Source organism: Sander lucioperca, chromosome 1, assembly GCF_008315115.2.
Source record: "Sander lucioperca isolate FBNREF2018 chromosome 1, SLUC_FBN_1.2, whole genome shotgun sequence".
Lineage (NCBI taxonomy): Eukaryota > Metazoa > Chordata > Actinopteri > Perciformes > Percidae > Sander > Sander lucioperca.
In genome coordinates, this window is record NC_050173.1 from 22,104,875 (window position 1) to 22,123,098 (window position 18,224).

At 40.9% G+C, this 18,224-nt stretch overlaps 1 protein-coding gene across 1 annotated transcript in view; it reads right to left on the reverse strand.

Annotated features, from left to right (window-relative positions):
* Nucleotides 1–18,224, reverse strand: part of c1h8orf34 (chromosome 1 C8orf34 homolog) — a 59,836-nt gene that overhangs the window by 37,543 nt on the left and 4,069 nt on the right. The window contains exons 2-7 of the mRNA XM_031281953.2: nucleotides 8,558–8,702; nucleotides 8,193–8,324; nucleotides 6,189–6,308; nucleotides 5,924–5,952; nucleotides 4,863–5,026; nucleotides 1,186–1,352 (exon numbers count right to left, since the gene is read on the reverse strand). Coding sequence (XP_031137813.1) covers nucleotides 1,186–1,352; nucleotides 4,863–5,026; nucleotides 5,924–5,952; nucleotides 6,189–6,308; nucleotides 8,193–8,324; nucleotides 8,558–8,702 — 757 coding nt within the window. The remainder of the gene's footprint in view (nucleotides 1–1,185; nucleotides 1,353–4,862; nucleotides 5,027–5,923; nucleotides 5,953–6,188; nucleotides 6,309–8,192; nucleotides 8,325–8,557; nucleotides 8,703–18,224) is intronic.

The following is an 18,224-nucleotide window of genomic DNA, read 5'->3' on the forward strand; positions in this document are numbered from 1 at the left end:
TTTTAGATTATGTCTCTCACAGTGGACATGCACCTACGATGACAATTTCAGACCTCTCCATGATTTCTAAGTGGGAGAACTTGCAAAATAGCAGGGTGTTCAAATACTTATTTTCCTCACTGTATGCATCAATTTCCACCCCTTTATCTGTCCCTTACATTCAATTTCCACCATTTTCATTTCAATAGCACGTCTTTTCAAATGCAGTCTACCTCTCTCAGTAAGTGCTTTTCCCCCTTTTTACGAACATGCTTTTTCACAACTCCCAGAGAAGATGTTTGAACACGGTGCATTTGAGTATATGCATGCAGCCAAAGAAAGTAATTGCACTACTATTAGCACAGTAAGAGCAACCGTTTTAGTTCTTCCAGCTGGAGCCGCAAAGTCAACTCAACACACCTAATGCTTTCACGGCAGTAAGGGGATTCCTATCCATGGCTCTATGATAAATGTTGATGCAATGTGGTGTATAAGAAGAGGACTAGAACCTGATACTTGTCATTAATGCTTTTGAGATTTTATCTTATTTTGACTATCAAAGCTCCAGTGGAAATTCTGACATACGGTATTTGACCAGTTATCCAGTGGACTACATAAAAAGTAGACTATTACATGTTCCTGAAGAACAAGGTACAATAAACATACAAGCACTGTAGTGTGGGTTATCTAGATGTCCTTCCTACATAGTCAAGAATGTGCTTCCATCTCCTTGATCTTTTCATTTCAGAGGTTTGTCTTCTTGAAAAACATGTTAAAGCACAAGAGATGTAGTTTCACTTTGAAAGTCAAATACATTTGGACTTATGAATATCAGAACAGATTGAGTTCATGAAAGATAGTGAAAACTCAGATTTGCTCTGCAAAGAGACTCATTAAAAATTAAATGTTACAGCTATAATTTTTTTCTGTTCCACACATATGGTAAACACAGCAAGCTCTTGCATGTGGGATGGGAAAACAGGTGTCGGTCTCACACATTTGCTGACACACAGTGAGGAGTCGTACACCTGCCTGCCAGTGTGGCTCAGAAGCAGCCTTGTATTATAACCAATGACATTTGATTAGCAGAATTCAATGGAATGCAACTATGTACATAGGAAAGCATGTCATGTTGATGCATTGCACTGCACAAAGATTTCACATTTACAATTTGCGTCTGTGTACATACAAAACACGTTACATTACCCAGAAGCTCCATGGCATCGTCCTCGTCCTCCATCTCTTCCTCTGCGACGGAGGGGACAGGGCTATGGACCAAATCAAAGGAGTCCTGGGACAACATGGCTGCCAGGAGCTTTTTGTGATGCTGCTGCTGCTCCCTTAGCCCTTTGCTCTTTGCTTCCATCTTCAGGCTGAGGAGGCAAGCAGAAGAGGAGTCAGGGCTGAAGAGTTTAAAAGCTAAAAGACTTTTTCACCCCCATATATAATTGGATCACCATTTATTGACACATTAACATATGACTTAAAATACATCAGTTGTTGCTGGTTATTTCCCACACACAGCCCCTAACCTTTATACAGTACTTGAAAGTTCAATTTGTTATGCATGTGAATCATCATCTGTGATGATTCAGCCAATGAGAAATATACCTACAAAATTAGCATGTTTTAAAATAACTGTTCCCATATTAATTTCCTACTCTCATCCTAATCTGTCAGGCTTGTATCTAAGCCGTACAAAATGTTGCATGTGCCTCAGTGGTGTGCGACTACATTTAAAGTGTGTTTCACCGCTTGTTGCATTTGGCAGCCGTTCCATGGTGGTGGGACAAAACACCATACAATCATTTCAAGTGCCATGCAGGTGCAGAACAACCTGCTATAAAAAGGTTAGCAGGGAGATGATAAGAAGGGGTAATTGCTTGAGGTGAGCAACGGAGAAATAGTTGTAGCACTAGGCACAAAGCAGTAGTATTTAGAAGATGTGGAGTATATATAAAAAAAATAAAAATAAATAAATAAAAGGCCGGCACTGAGGAGATTTTATGGATTATGTAGAGAGATATAAGGTGTTGATAGCGTCCCCTGTGGTTTTTAGTCCGCAGGAGAGCCAATAATCAAATCCAAAGTATTAAACAAAGATGGAATGCACGGGGGCAAAATCATAAAATGTTTATACAAATCTGATTCACTTAATGTTGCTAAAATCTAATAATGAACAAGAATACTGCTCTTTTCCATTAAGTTTATGTTTTTATTTTAAATTTAATTTACATTTTTCTTCATATTCCACTATTTATTTTATTATGAAGGCGTATGACAACATTTACGATACATACTGCACTGTAGCCATATATAAACCTAGGCAACAGGATTGCAGCCATGGAAATAGACTATTTGCATCAGAATCAATTTGCGTCATGGCAACCATATAGCTTAACAATTCTCGGGCTGTCTCCTGGGCTGTTTAAATTAAAAACAATACATGAATAGAAAGATATCAAATGCTTCTCTTCACATTTCTTTTCCCAAAAGCTCTATTCATTTCTCAGAAAGAAAAATGACCAAATAATCTCTTTCCGAAGTTCCGATACAGTTAGAGCTACTGATACAATTATGAAGGCCGACTTCTGCATTACCTCTCTATTGGATGAATTAATTTCCACATCAGACAGGCTGAAGGCGTGGATTAGAGGGGCAGAAGAGTATTAATTTGATGCTAATCTCAGTTTAATGACTTGTATTTGGAGATAATGGGGAAGGGTCATAAGATGACAGATATTTCTTCATACTCTCTGTATGGTATTTCTGGAATAATAACATCTTTTAATATGGGCAAGGCAAGGTAGTTTGTGTGATTTTGCACCACTGTTTTCTTTTTCTTACCATACTCTTTTTTTTTTATTTTTGGGGGGGGCAACAAATATTCTATTAAAAGCAGGAAAGTAATATGAAGAAGAAAAAAATAGAGAGATAGAGGGTGTTTGGATATCTTGTGAAGAGTTTTATTACTTTTATGTGTTGCACCATATTATGGGTCCATGTATCCTATGAAAATCTTTGGCTCACTATGCCTGCTGGCAGCATCAACACTGTCAGCATTTTTTTCCCTTATAGGGACCAACCTCAGGTAGTACAACCCAGTCATTAAAGATGCAAAATCAAAGCAGGTGTAGCTGGCTTTCCCCCTTTGTCTATCATATTTCCTGTTATTATGTACAACAAGGGATCAGCATCTGTTGGTATTAAAAGAAAGTATATAAGAGAAATATATATAAATGGAGGGTAAGAAGAGAGAGACCACAGTTTATTGCACTGACAGACATGGGATAAGGAAGTCCCATTCCACTAGACAAACAAAATTTCAAAATAAAGCATTTCCTTGGATATACTTCTGCCACAGTTGCATCTGATTTCCCATGTGTCGCTTGCACTTAACCATGTAGACTTTGCAGCCAATCATACAGAGAGCTCCCACCACCTGTCAGCTCTCCTTATGGTCCGCAGTGACAGGTGGGCTGGAATGAGGGACAGGACCAAGGAAAACAAAACAGGAAAATGAAAACTGGTAAACATAGCAAAGCAAGGGGAGGAAGATGGACTGGTAAGACAAACAAGGTCAGGTACATGACAAAATGTTGGGACTGCACCAAAGGGAATGGCCAACTAAAGCTCAGATGAGATTTTAAGAGAGGGCAGTGCTGATTTTAAACTGCCAGTTTTTTCACTTGGTCGGAGTCGTCATTTTTATGAAATATGAAAGTGATCTCAACCGCCAAACCGGATCTGAAGTGGGAGCAAGTATCCAGTAAAGACAATTAAGAGTGGATATAAATTATCTATTAGATGAGCCAAATACTCCTCCAGTTAAGAGATGGGACTGCGATTATTTTAGGGATGATGCATCATCCCAAACACACAGCTGCACAACTTCCTCACACTCTTCATATATGAACACAAAACCATCTCATTTACAAACACACACAGAGCAGAGCTCATCAGTGAGCCCACACACATCCCTATCTCCCAGCTCAGGCTTCTAACTAAGTGATTTCTCCCTATAATCCACCCATACAGTAACCTAATGAGATTAACACTGTGTGTGTATGTCAGCTCAGGCCTGCACATGATTTATGGTTTTATATCCAATCCTCCTCTAATTACACACACACACACACACACACACACACACACACACACACACACACACACACAGGCTTTGTGGGGACCCGTCATTGATATAATGCATTTCCTAGCCCCTTACCCTAACCATCACAACTAAATGCCTAACCTTAACCCTTACCCTCACCCTAACCATAACCTAATTCTAACCCTAATCCTAAAACCAAGTCTTAACCCTCAAACAGCCCTTTAACCTTGTGGGGTCCAGCATTTTGGGCCCCACAAGGCTGTGCAGACCCCACAAGTATACTGTATTCCCCGGTTTTTGGACCCCACGAATATAGTAAAACACACACACACACACACACAAACACACACACACACACACACACACACACACACACACACACACACACACACACACACACACACACACGCACACCTTCCTAAGAGGGGGACAAACAATTTAACAGTTCATCAAAAACAGGCAATAACCAAGCACAACATTCTTTGGCCTTGAGCACACAGAAATGAGGTTAGCTTTAATTCAAAATTGGGTTGAAGCAGTATCATGGCAAGCATGTTAAATCGTGCCTTTGAAATGGGATTATCAAAACCATTCAGATGGGCATACCTCAGGCAGCAGGAGCCACAGTTAGAAGTCTATATCCTCGCTTTTAAAGAGCCAACAATAGCTTTGTGAACTTTCTTGCTAAGTTTTAAACTTATCCATTTAAATGATTCACTTGTGCACAGTCACATATCGATGACTACACATACTTATAATGCCAATCACCAACCTCCCAGCAGGGCTGCTGTCTCCACTCCAGCACACTTCAGTTTTAGCCCGAGGGACAGGGGGTTGCAGCATCTCAGAAGCCAGTGGGTCCGCGTCCTCTTCTTCTCGACCAACCCACTCCCCCACCACCCGGGGGCGCACCACTGAGTTATAGCCTCCCAAGTTCTAAAAGAGCAATAGAGAAATAATAAGAGGCAACACAACAGACTGAAGAGGGCAGAAAGAAAGACAAAAATGTAAATGTAAAAGAACACAGAAGAAAGCGAGGAGTCAGTGAACTGCTATAAAACTTTCTTAACACTATGAATGTTTAACTATAATATAATGTAATTATAACCAAGACTATGTTCTTCACAATAAAAAGTGTCTGTTCTTAGTTTTCAAAAGCACCATAGTATTGTATGAGATCTGTCTTCCTCCCATTCTGCTCCCAAAGCCAGCACGCACACACTTTTTCAACCCCGCTCAAAGATATGTCTGCTCGTCTTTGACTAAATCAAGGATAGCATAAAACGCTATTGTCTCTGCATGATCAGAGAAGGTGTTTAGTATTCACTCCCTGTTCCGTCCCACAGAGAAAGAAGGAAAATCTCTGGGCTGAGAGCCAAGGCCGTTGGATGTACTGCTGCACTGAGCAAAAAGTGAAGTTGCTGTCAAAACATATGCTGCATCTCTTATCCAGACCCATCATTTCCAAATCGCTCTGTGCCTCTCCAGCCTGGACAGCCACTGAACTATTGTGTTTGGGAGAGAATTGGGGCCAAAAAAGCTTTGAGTGTAGACGCGCACACTGAAGCAGCAAGGGTGAGGGAGACGGAGGACATGCTTACTGAAGTATCATTCTCACATATCACCCCCATGAGATAGTTCATCATCAGAAAAAGAGCTGTGCTGCTCTGTCAGCCAAGTGAAAGTTATGAAACATGGTTTTTATTTGATGTAGCATGAGCGACGCTGCGGAGGGATCAGTGACAGGATTCTATTTCCACACCACCGTATATACCCAATACCAGTGTCCTTTATATACGAGTTTATAAAGACTCCAGTGTAGTTGTTATCTACCTGGTCAAGCTCATCAGAGATGGCAATGCCTGCGGAGAGAAAAAAATGATTTAAAGCACAAAAAAGCATCTAATACAGTTCACAATCCCATTTTAGGCCGCTTCTAAGCTTAGTTGCGGGCTTGTAAGATTAGCTGTTCGAAACAGGTTCCTCTCAGGATTTACAGTGACATTTACAGAAAGGTGTAAGCTTTTGTTCTGTATTTTAAAATGTATGCAAGCACTGCTTAGTAATGTGTGCACTCTGCCGAGCTGTGGCCACTCACTGCGTGACAGACTCTCCAGGGCCTTGCCCAGCTTCTTGCTCTCCTGCAGAATGTGGTTGAGCTCGTCAAAGTCTCGGCTCTCTCTCCATTCCCAGGATGGGTACTGGTTGGACCGTGGCACTGGACATCACAAACGGAAACATAAAATGTACCATTTTTTTGTCAGATCTTCTGAAAGCACTACAGATTAATTAATCAGACGAATCTTCTGTAAACAACAACAATGGTCTGTAAAACGCCACATCTTGACGCACTTCTCCAAACAGTACTTGTTGTGAATTACTGCAGGATGCAATGGAATGGAAATACTGGCGGAAAAGTCAACGTGTCTCTTCCAGAAGCACAGTGCTCACTGGACGGAGGCCAGGGGACAGTGGCTGTCAGTCTCTTTGATTAACATTCAAAATAACTTAAAACAGGAGCAGGACATGACCTACATACTGTACATCCAGCCCACGTCCTCTAGCAGTGTCCCTCAGCTTCTATAAGATGGTTAATTCATAAACTATTGGATTCAGACATTTTTAATAAAAAGGAAAGAACTATTTTATTTTATAGGGGAGGGATTACTTGTAGTTCATCCATATCTAACGCTCTTATACTCTAACACGCTGAATTTGAATTCCAGTGGGTTATGAAGAGCTGTTAAACAAATGCAGTGGATGTCTACTAACCACTGTTCACTTCCTGAACAGACATGTTAACTTGGATATAATGGGATTTTAGAATACACTTTATGCATGTTTGAATGAAACGCATACATGATGACAGGTGCAGAGAGTAAGCATCCCCCTTCTGTTTGTACACACACACACACACACACACACACACACACACACACACACACACACACACACAGTAAACTAGATAGCAAATATTTGACAGCACTGCTGCTACAATCTGCCATCCCTTGTTTACTCTGACTAAGCTGCTTGGCATTGTAACAACCATAAACACAGCAAATGTCTCTGCCAAATACAGAGTGGAGAAAAAAAGATATTTTATTACTTCCGGGAAACAGTGCCTTTCTGTCCTCCGTGTGTTGTGCTACTGCTGCAGCAAAGAGCTGTGCTGTATCTTATTAGCCCTAAATTAAGGGTTAAGGATTCAATGGCCGCCCATTAAATCATCAGTCAGGTAGAGAGGCCAAAGCACATCAAGTCTTTGCCTAAGAGATATCAAGCATTAGTGGAACCTCTTATGACGGCTGTGTTCTTGCAACATTGTATAATAATGATGAGCAGCAGTTTTTTTGATGACTTTTGATTTCCATTTTTTATGAGCTCTGCACACAAAAACACCTATGTATGTATTTTTTATGTGATTTGCCTTTAAATGTAGCTTTGAAGGCGTCTTACTCTCATAACGCTCAGAACTTAAGTACACCTCGATGTGCTGAGTGTCGCTTACTTTATTCTGATTTCTCCCTCTCCCTTTTACCCACTTCATACACTCATCCCGACACCCCGTTTCCTCTTGATTGTGAGAAATGCTCAGACTGTGGCCTAAAATAGACTTGGTCTGGCAGTGACAGAGCACAATGTTAAATTATTGAAGTAGTCTATGGCTCTGCTTGCTCCTTATTTGACCTTGCCTAATTGTCTCGAGTGTCATACTTCATTCCAACATCATAGCTATAATAATTTATTACAGAACTAAAAAAAAAAAAAAAAGTTACCGTTGGAAAAATCTTCTCATCTGCATTAATGCAAGAACTTTGTGAACAATTCATCTTCAGAATGTGTAGCAGTGCAGCAGCAAGTGTGTAAAAAGTGGCACTTTATAATGAACTCATCTGCAGGGCTGGGGGAGACTGGACTATACACTGTGACTAACTTTAATTAGATATAATGATATCAAATTAAAAATGGAGATTAAAGTCAATGGAGTGTGTAATTGGGATACAACTGATACAACAGGTATCAAAACTGTGCAGCTTAATATTCTAAAGTGGAGTGAGTGAGTGAGTGAGTGAGTGAATGTGTTGAGTACAAAAAAACTTACAAGACTTGGATTCTGGTGAAGGAGGAGAGATACTCGAAACAGCCAGGTCGCTCTTGGACTTTTTCGGTTTCTTTGGGTGAATTTGCCATGGCTTCTCATAGTTGCTGTTCTCCCTTCGAGGGTTTTTGCTTTCTGTTGGGAGAGATAGTCACAATTTCTCCTCAGAATGCCCTGTTATGCAAATTCTAGAAAGCATAAATGCAGGGCAAGCTTACTCTGCAAGCTCTGGTGTCTCTCTTTGAGCCTATATTTACCATATACTGTATATTGTGGGGAGTAGTATGTATAAAGAAAAGAAAGAAAGAAAAATGCCTCATTCTGCTTGTGTGTGTACATTATGCATGCTTGCATCCGTGTGCACTGACCTGGGGAGCTCTGCGCCCACAGTGCTGCGGAGCCAGAGAGAGCTCTGTGCAGTTTGCCAGGGCTGTCTTGCTTGGTCTGCAGGTGATCAATGAGAAAAGGGATTGGATGGTCGGGAGTCTCAGTTATCAATTTGGTCATCAACTCCTACAGGAGCAGAGTAAAGTAGAGAGCAGTTAGATGAAAGTGGCACTAGAAAAAGGTGATAGAGTATGGCCAGTGGAATATCCACCATGCTGAAGTGAAGAAAGAAAATCCATACCTACAAAGATTAGAAGTCTTATTTCATAGTTGACTTCACTATCAAGGGAGGGTATGTGAGAGGAGAACTAACATGGTGAGATAAGCCCCTTATCTTCACTGTAGTTTCAGGAATTTTCTACACCAAGGGTCAATATCCTAAAAAAGAAAGTCAAGGCAAACAAGACAACACTACGTCCCAAAAGATAGGAGCACTCCCCTTCTGTGTCAATTAGTAACAAGCATGTCAGCAAGCTCTATCAAAATCAGATCAGTCTGTCAAGACACAAGGACAAACAAGTAAATAAACACTGCAGCCTTTGGTCAATCTGTGCGTTTTTTTTAAAATAGTGTCATGAAGCATGAAGACAGAGTTTCCACTGATGTTTTAGAAATCCAACGAACAGCATCCAACATATTGGGCCTGTTGGAAAAATGGACAAATATAGAGACAGACAGATCAGGACTGATTTCAGTGTTGAGAATAATCAAGTTATTAAAATGAGGGAAAATACGCCATTATTTCATTCCTACCAGGAGATTATTAGAGAAAAAAATTATTTTAAAAATTGTTGGTGAACATCATTAACTTTACAGTTTGGTTATCAAGAGAGACAAGAGTGTGCAAAGTTAATGTGAAAGATAAAGTAGTGAGAAAGTTCATTATACTGTGAGGAGATGATTCATTGAAGAACAGGGAGGTAGGGAAAATGTCCACAGGTCAGACTCACAAATTGGATTGATGGCGAAAAGTACTGCAGGAGGAAGAAAAGAAGGAAAGCACATAGGGAGTCACAGTAGCAGGTGCTGAGGTTAGAGGCCACATCTTACTCTGCATGCCAATTTAAAATCTGCCACACGCATGGTGGGAATTCAACATCAAATGTGCCAATCATGTCTAATCTATAACTAATCAGTTATCTCTGTGCTTTGCCAACTCAGGCACACATTCGTGCAAATCAACCTAATACACTCGGTTTTCGCAAACTCCTCTTTTTATACACACAGCACACAAGGCAGAGGGTAGCGCAGGGTCAACCATGGTTCGGTGCCCCTGGACCAGTTTAGGGGGTTCGGCGCCTTGCTAAAAGGGCACCACGGCAGTGCAAAGGAGGTGAACTGGCTCTTCTCCAGCTGCCAGTCCACACTTCATACTTGGTTCTTACGGGTTCCCAAGCCAAGTCCCCACAGACAACAGGTTATTTAAAAGGACAACTGTTATTTTATTACAGATGCACTGTAGGGGATATATGTCCCCCTGAAGCTGATGTGAAGTTAAATGACCATATGTCTGTGTATGTGAGTGGGTTTGTGTGTGCTGGCATGATATGGTATGAGAATGAACTCCGTTTGACCAGTTTAAGCCAGCCAGAGCAGCAGAGGCTGACTTCAGGACGACTGCAGAGAAGAAAAATTTCATTAGTAGACTGCAGTGAATTGGCAGTAATGTATGGATAAAATGAGTGTGTGTGAGTGAGTGAGTGAGTGAGTGAGAGTGTTAAAGTAATGTGTTTCTGTGTGACAAGCACGGTACTCTATACATGTGTTTGTGCAACTAAACCAAATCATGCAACCCTATGCTTGGTGGCTGGTATGCATTTGCCCATGAGAACATGCTCATATATCTGCATGTGTGTGTGTGTTCCAGGGGGCGGGGAGGGCTACAGGGAGACGGCCTATGTGTGGATTATAGCTGGCTAGCTTTGGCTGCACTTTGTGTGCTCAGAAAGCTAATCAGGTAATTGGTCAGGGGGACATTCCTGCCCGGCCCCAGTGTCTACAGCAGCTTTGGCAGCAAACAGCATGTGAATGGACAAACAGGGAGCGTGCTGAAATTTTTCTCTGCAGACTGCAGGTCTAAAGGACTGTCGAACCTTGCATCTCTGCCTGCAAGAAATAAGATAAAGTTGAAGTGACCTACAAGCTCTTCAGAAAGCACAATTATGCTTTTTTTCTGAGAAATAGCCATATGAGAGAGTACTGGAAGAGAATATACAGCACACAATATCCATACAATTACTGCAGAGTAACATTAGACAATCTGCTTCCTGTTTACACCAGCAAGTGCATGCCCAGTATATGCGAATGGTCATGTGATATGCGTTGTCACACGTGTTAATATAGATGAGATCAGTTCTGCTACTGAGCTTGGGTGGATGAAGATCATTTTTGTATCCAAATTGCGTTTGAATATGAAAACGTAGTGGTGTTGATGTAGCAAGAGTAAGAGTTTAGGAAAGCATCTGTCCTCACAACTGCAATGGATTTGGCCTGTGTTTAACATTTATAAACCACTAACGATGCTAAGGCGTAAAAGATGTAATTACTGCTTGGTAGCTCCTGTGGGTAATTTACTAACTAACCTACCAACAGGAGGTCTATAAATGAAGGTTGTAATTTGGTAGATTATACAGGAAGCCAAACTAGCAGAACCCTGTTGAGTCCCGCTGGATTTCAAAGTCCTAATAGTTTTTATGGGGAAGGGGAAAAGGGAAGGGATGTGCAGTTCTTTTTATCGAGGACTGCAGAGAGGTAATTTTCGTGATTGGGTTTGCCAGTGGAACACACACACACACACACACACACACACACACACACACACAGAGAGTAATACATACTACAGGCATGAGCTGGATGCATGAAGAAAACTACAGAGACAGATGGGCATGGATAGATAGTGTAGGTTCTGGGGATTGTTAGAGAAATGGCAGCACATGCAGGTACATCTGCATTCTGCCCACGTCTGTACTGTAAAAGACTTGTGTGCCAACATATATTGATTGCACATCCTGTAGAGTGTTTTGCATGAGCTGAATGAGCTAATGTACCCGTGCACCTCTGTGTCCTCCACCATCTACAATAACATAAAATGGCAAAGACACACACATATAAACTTAGCACAAAAAGTAAGGACATTTGTGTTTGATAGATTATTTCTCTGTGGTAATAATGCTTTTTGGCAATAAATCTTATACCGTTGGAAAGCCTGTTTAGTTCCCTTTCAAATGGTGCCCCATTTGTAAGGAACATGCATTTGTGGGATGAGCAGCAGCGCTGAGTATGTGGGTTGCGCCCATGAAAAATTTGCCAAATCTTCTTTGCCAATGCCAAACAGCTTATTCTGCCAATGACTCGTTTGATGTTTGGTGGATTGGATGATGCTGCCTATGAAAGTTGGATCGTAGGGTCAAAGGGTGGAGAAGATGCAGAGAACGCTATGCTGATTGCTGCACTGATAGAGTAACACCTTTTGGTGGAGGCAGTGTGATGGTGTGGGGCGGCATCTCCCTCACAGGAGAAACGAGGCCTGTCATCATTGGAGGAAATCTCAATGCAGAGAGATATAGAGATGAGATTCTGCAACCAGTGGCAATCCCATATCTCCACAGTCTGGGACCGAACTCTATCCTCCAAGATGACAACGCTCGCCCCCACAGGGCGGAGTTTATCAGAGACTACCTCCTGAATGTGGGAGTGGAGAGGATGGAATGTGTCACTGGTCCCATCGTATCTGCACAGCGGATACGCATACATTATATAAGTCACATATACAGCAGAACAAAGTAACCGTATCCGACACCTTCACTTTCTATGGTAATGAGGTGCTTTAAATAACATTTAGAGTCTTGTTTGATATACCCATGCTGTTTGACTGGTAATCATATTTCCTTTGACAGGAACCCTAGTAAGATGTAGACTCAAATTTGGGTCAACATTTCTATATACAAGTAGACTAATGCTATTTGGCTTAAAGTGACTTGCATCAGCAAAACCACTGCATATGTTTGTATGTGAGAGAGATAACGAGGCGGCCTCTGCATCAGTGCACTATAAGCAGCCCAACAGGTAGCATTAGTAACTGAGATATGCAGTCCATATCTGTGCAGATCTGTTGTCGGGTGAGAAATCTGTGTGCCCCAGGCAGTTTGGTTTGGTGGCGGTAATTGACAAGCTGTCAGCCAGCCAAGAGACACCCGTGTCCTTGGAAGCTCTCAAGGACTCGCTCCGAGGACAATGACAATCATGATACTCTCACTGATGTTCCCTGTATGCCTGCAAAACAAACTCCCCAAATTGAAAGTGAAAAGGAGTTGAAAAAGGAAAGGACTGTTGGAAGGTCATACATGGGTGATAGACTGAAGGACATAGGGAGAAATCCTGCTCAAGTGTCCTTATCAGTATAACAAATCTTCCCAACCTCATGGGGTAATTATCTATTCTTAACCCTAGACACTTAACCTTTCTATGAAGGTTCAAAAGAGACATTTATCGTGTGGGAATGGAAGAAGGTAATACAAAGAAAGTTTCAGTTGTCTGACAGCTGACAGCAGCTGAAAAACACCACAAGGCGGAAAACCCCCTGCCATCGGTTGTCCTTGGTAATGTATACTTATTATGTAGTAAACTGGATGAGATACAGGCAAATGGCTACCATCTACAAGAGTATAGGAACGCTTGTATCATGGCCTTCACAGAGACGTGGCTTGACAGTCAAGGTTTTGACTCTGATCTGTGGGGGTGGCGTCTGCTTATTCATAAACCGAAAATGGTGTAAGTCTGTAGTTGCACAGGGGGAAGTACAGTATGTGAGGCTGACATTGAAATGCTGACTGTCTCTCCGCCTGTATTACTTACCAAGAGAATTCCTGCAACTTGTATATTCGGTAGAGTACATCCACCCCCGGGCGAATGAAAAGAATGCATCCGAAGTTGTATTGGACGTGGTAAACTAGTCCAGTTATTCAGACAAAGAAACCAGTGACTAAAACAACAGGTCAGGTCAGAGAATAAAATTGAGGCCCTTAGAGAGTTTTTTGAATGTACAGCATGGGATGCGCTTGTTGGAATGCTTTTTTGTTCTAAATGTCCTTTACAGAGTTAAAATGAAATAACTTTGCATCGTCAACACCTCTCCCAGGCTTATACGCAAACTGCAGGGAGTCGAGAACTGGTCCAGTTACATCCACAGTCTTCAGGGTTTTCATTACTAGTAATGTTAATGCTATAGGCCGCAAGTCATTGAGATTAGGTCTACTGATCTTTGGTAAAGGAATGATGTTAGAAGTCTTCCACCAATCAGGGACAACCGCAGTCTAAAGAAAGCTGAAATAGTCTGAAATACAGTACTCATCACTCAGTTCATCTCCACAGTATGTTAATATCCTTCCACATATTCCATCTGATATAAATGCACTTTATACACTGACCTGTGTTAAACACTGCTGATATTAATCCTTGTTGTATGTCATTCTAAAACATTTGTCATACTTGTATTTTTTGATTATTTTTCATGTATGTAAATTCATTGTCTGTGTATTTCTGCTTGCCCCACTATTTTGAATTAAACTGAATGAGTTAATTAAAGAAAAGGCGGATTGAAAAAAAACTATTAACAGACAGCTACATAAGCTCTGTGATGTAAGGAACTTGGCCTAAGCTTTGCACTTTTCCTTCTGGTCAACCTGCAAGCTGCTAAATTTCCACTTTAGCCATTGCAGACTCCTGGTAAACTGTTGGAGCTATGGATGGATGGATGTCTGGATGTGAGGAGACACTAAGCCACCACATACTCTGCACGAGCCAACTTCCTAAGATGTCTGTGTTCCCGATAGGATGTATATCTATTACAAATTACTGAGACGAGACAACTGTGTCCATATACTGTATGAGTGAAGGTAGACACTTCACACCAGACACATGTTTGCCTGGTTAAAAATCAGTGTCACCTGCAATCAACATAGCAACTCAGGCGCTGTGGCTCTGATCAGCTCTTTTCTTTAGACTTGTCCTTGTGTAAAAAAAATAAATACTAGAGGCCACAGGCTACCACTGATTTACCTGACGTTTGTCAATGAAATGTGAGGATGCAAAGTCATATGATCCAATGTGCTTCATATACAGAAAGAGGTCATTATTGGAGGGAGGGAGGGAGGGGGGGGGAAGAGAGAGAGAGAGAGAGAGAGAGAGAGAGAGAGAGAGAGAGAGAGAGAGAGAGAGAGAGAGAGAGAGAGAGAACTGGAAGAGATCCAGACCTTGAATAAGCAGGCAGACAAGAGCATCATGCTGAAGAGGAGACTGTGGGAGAGGCAATGTCACCTGGAGGAGGGGGGGGGGGCACAATATAATAAATCAGTAGACAAAAAAATGTATTGAACACAATTTGAATTTGTTCACATTGCTTGAAAATGCTTAATATTCTTAAATTTTGGGTCTTGGATCATTTGTTGGTCTAAACAAGTACATTTTTCAATGCAGCTTTGCCAATAGGGAAGAGCTTTTGTCTCACATTTCTGCTACTTCTCCGTCACTGCTGCTTACCTACATATCTGACCAATGATCTTTGGAGCCAAACTGTACTCTTTAAATATCATTGCAATTCTGCCACCTCCCTATCACCACCATGACCTTCATGATGTTCCAGGAGATTTAACAGAGTTTCCATCATTTGCCTGCAGGCTGTACTGCACCACCTACAGCGTCTAGGCTACACACGATCCATTCCTATCATCTATCTTCATATGGGCTTGATGAAGATGCTTCACATCGACGGGGTCTAAACGCCCAGCTTTCATCAGTGCAATAAACGTTGTTATATACTTCTATTTGATGTATTGAACTTTCTCACATCGTATAGACAAAATTATTATCATAAAAAAAAAAGAAATCTAATAATGAAAACAACCATTAGTCACAGCCCTATAAACTCTGTTACAGCTCCGCTGGTTTGGTCAGTGAATTATGAAGTGCGGCATATTTAATAATTTTTTTTTTTAGGCATGACGGTGAAGAATAAAACATCCAACAAGAGAAATAACTTAGACTATATTACACTATAAAGTACATTCTTTTAAAAAATTACGGCTGAAGCAATTCATCGAGTCAGGCACCACAGCAACCAATCAAAACTAGGCCATGAAGGATAGGGTCACATTTTACAACAATACTCACATGCCCATGTGTATATGGAGAACATTGTAATTGTCTCTGGCTGTGCAGAGATCCCCTCTTAAAGCGATTTCAATGGAAGAGATGTGGGACAAAATCCGAAGTCCTTGTTCTGTATAAAAATGCAAGGAAACACTGCCCAGGGATGCACAAAGATATTTCATACCCGCTTGAATTGTTTAACTCAGACTGCCTAGGCCTCATATTGGCTACAACTGAAGTTTAGAAAGCACAGAAAGATGACTGTGGATTTTGTCCCCCACCACTTATATTAAAAATGAGTTAGGGCCTTTAGTCGTACATGTGCATAGACACACATTAATCCCTCTTAGGACAAACACACAGAGTTATTAGTCACAAGCTGAAAAAACTGTCAAGGTTTTGTATATCAGATGATCATCTCTCTCACACCACCAGCATGACTATCAATACCACACAGCAGTCAGCCATCAGCATCCTCAGGCTATTAGTCGACAGGTTAGCATGCATCGCAGCCACCATACTTTCTCCCTTTCTGTTTTGGCTTCCCGTACACACTCACTGCCCTCACCTGACGTTGTTGCATGCTCTAAATCTTCCTCATATTAAACTTCATCACTCATCGTCTCACTGCCTGATCTCCCAGATATCCTTTGCCTTCTCTTTTCGACCCTTCCTGTACTCCCCCGGGACCATCATGGCCTTAGGCTGCCTGTCTTGTGGCAATTACTCTGACTGTGCCTGAATGGGAGCTGTATCAACCCATGCACAACCAGAAGTCTGCCATATCAAGTCATCAACGTCTCTAAACAAATAGTGGTATCTGAAAAATGAAAAAAATTGATTTGATGAAGACTGTGGCTGTGTTTGTCTGGCACTTTGTGTTTAGAGTTTAACCAATCACAAACTGGTTTTCTCCTCTGAATTGTGATGGTGTTGATTTCTAAATATAAATTCTACTGTCTTTGCTGCCCTTCCCTAAAGACAACAAAAGTGAAAGACCGCGTTTCTAATTTCACATGGTGTCATAACAAAAGTGCCATGGGAAATTGCAAATCATTTTTCTCTAAATTGATTGTATTGACTTTCAGAAAGCCTTCACAGCTTTTTGATATGATTTTAAAATTAAAAATTAGAGTGGGCATCTATGTTTAGATGCAAATATATGCAATAATAACCCACCAGCATACAAATGGATGATAAACAAGCAAGAGTACAAATCATTTTTTGATCAATGGACTTAACTATGCTTAGTCATGATAAAGATGTAAGGTGGTAACACTGCCTTTATCATTCCACTGAGCTCTGTAGCATGATAAAAAAAAGCACCTCAACCTTTCATACTGGACTGTAATATCAAATGGTCATTATTTTTCCGGTAATAACTGATCTAGTTTTGCAAATGTCTCGCTTTGAATAGTAAAACATAAATGAAATAACGTGACCCACAAGTGAGATGAAACTGCTGAGTTATTATTACCTGATGTGTGGGAGGTATGCCAATGACAAAGTTACCCTGTCAGACAGAAATGTTTCCATCTGTGTTTGTAGATGTAACAAGACCTCTGATGGATTCTTCCTAATGCATAACTGAACCTCTCTCCTTGTGCGTTTCTGTTAATGCATTTCAAAAGGTCAACAATATTTTAAGCTAGATGCCTGCTTTTTTTCTAGAGCTGTATAGGAATTATAGTGAATGCAGGTCAGTAAAATTATTATATAAACAATATAATCAATCACTAAGGCAAATCAAATGATTAAAAAGATACTAAAACAAGTTATATGCACACAGAAATGATAGTTTCACTGAGACAGGAAGAGCATACTGCTTCTATAGGTGAAAATAGCTAAAAAAAAACAAATGACACCAAGTCCAATAAATTACCTTTTAAGGGAATGGATCAATAGGTCAGAGAGGGTGTGTGTTAGTGTCCAAGTCCTGCCTGTCTGCCTGACTGACTGACCTCTTTACAGTACTGCACGGCTGCTGCACTACGGAGACCCTGAGCACAGCAGATTAGAAACACTACACAGCTGAGCAGGTTGGAGTGGAACTTCTCCTCGTGGACGGAAGAGAAATCTATAGGGAGAAGCAAAGTAATTTACCTTTACTATAAGTAGCAACACCACCAGTAGGAACAGAGCACCTTCACTGATTTAAATTCCTACACAAGGTATTGGCTGAAACCGAGTGCAGATTCAACACCAGTCAGTGCTCAGTTTTTTCCCCTTTATAGATTTAAAATATGTATCTCACTGTGCAGAACTAACATTCTCCAATGTGAAAGGAAATGTGAGGCTGTAACTACACAACGTCTTAACAAAAAAATACATATAAATACACATGAAAAAAAGAAAATGAAATGAAAGTAATTAAATGGATTACTGACGTATTAATGTTTTATGAACATCTCTGTATTTTACATTCTTTCTATATTTAATATCAGATCCAGTTTAACACTCATTCAGTACTTCATTAGTATCAGCAAGTAATCATAACAACCC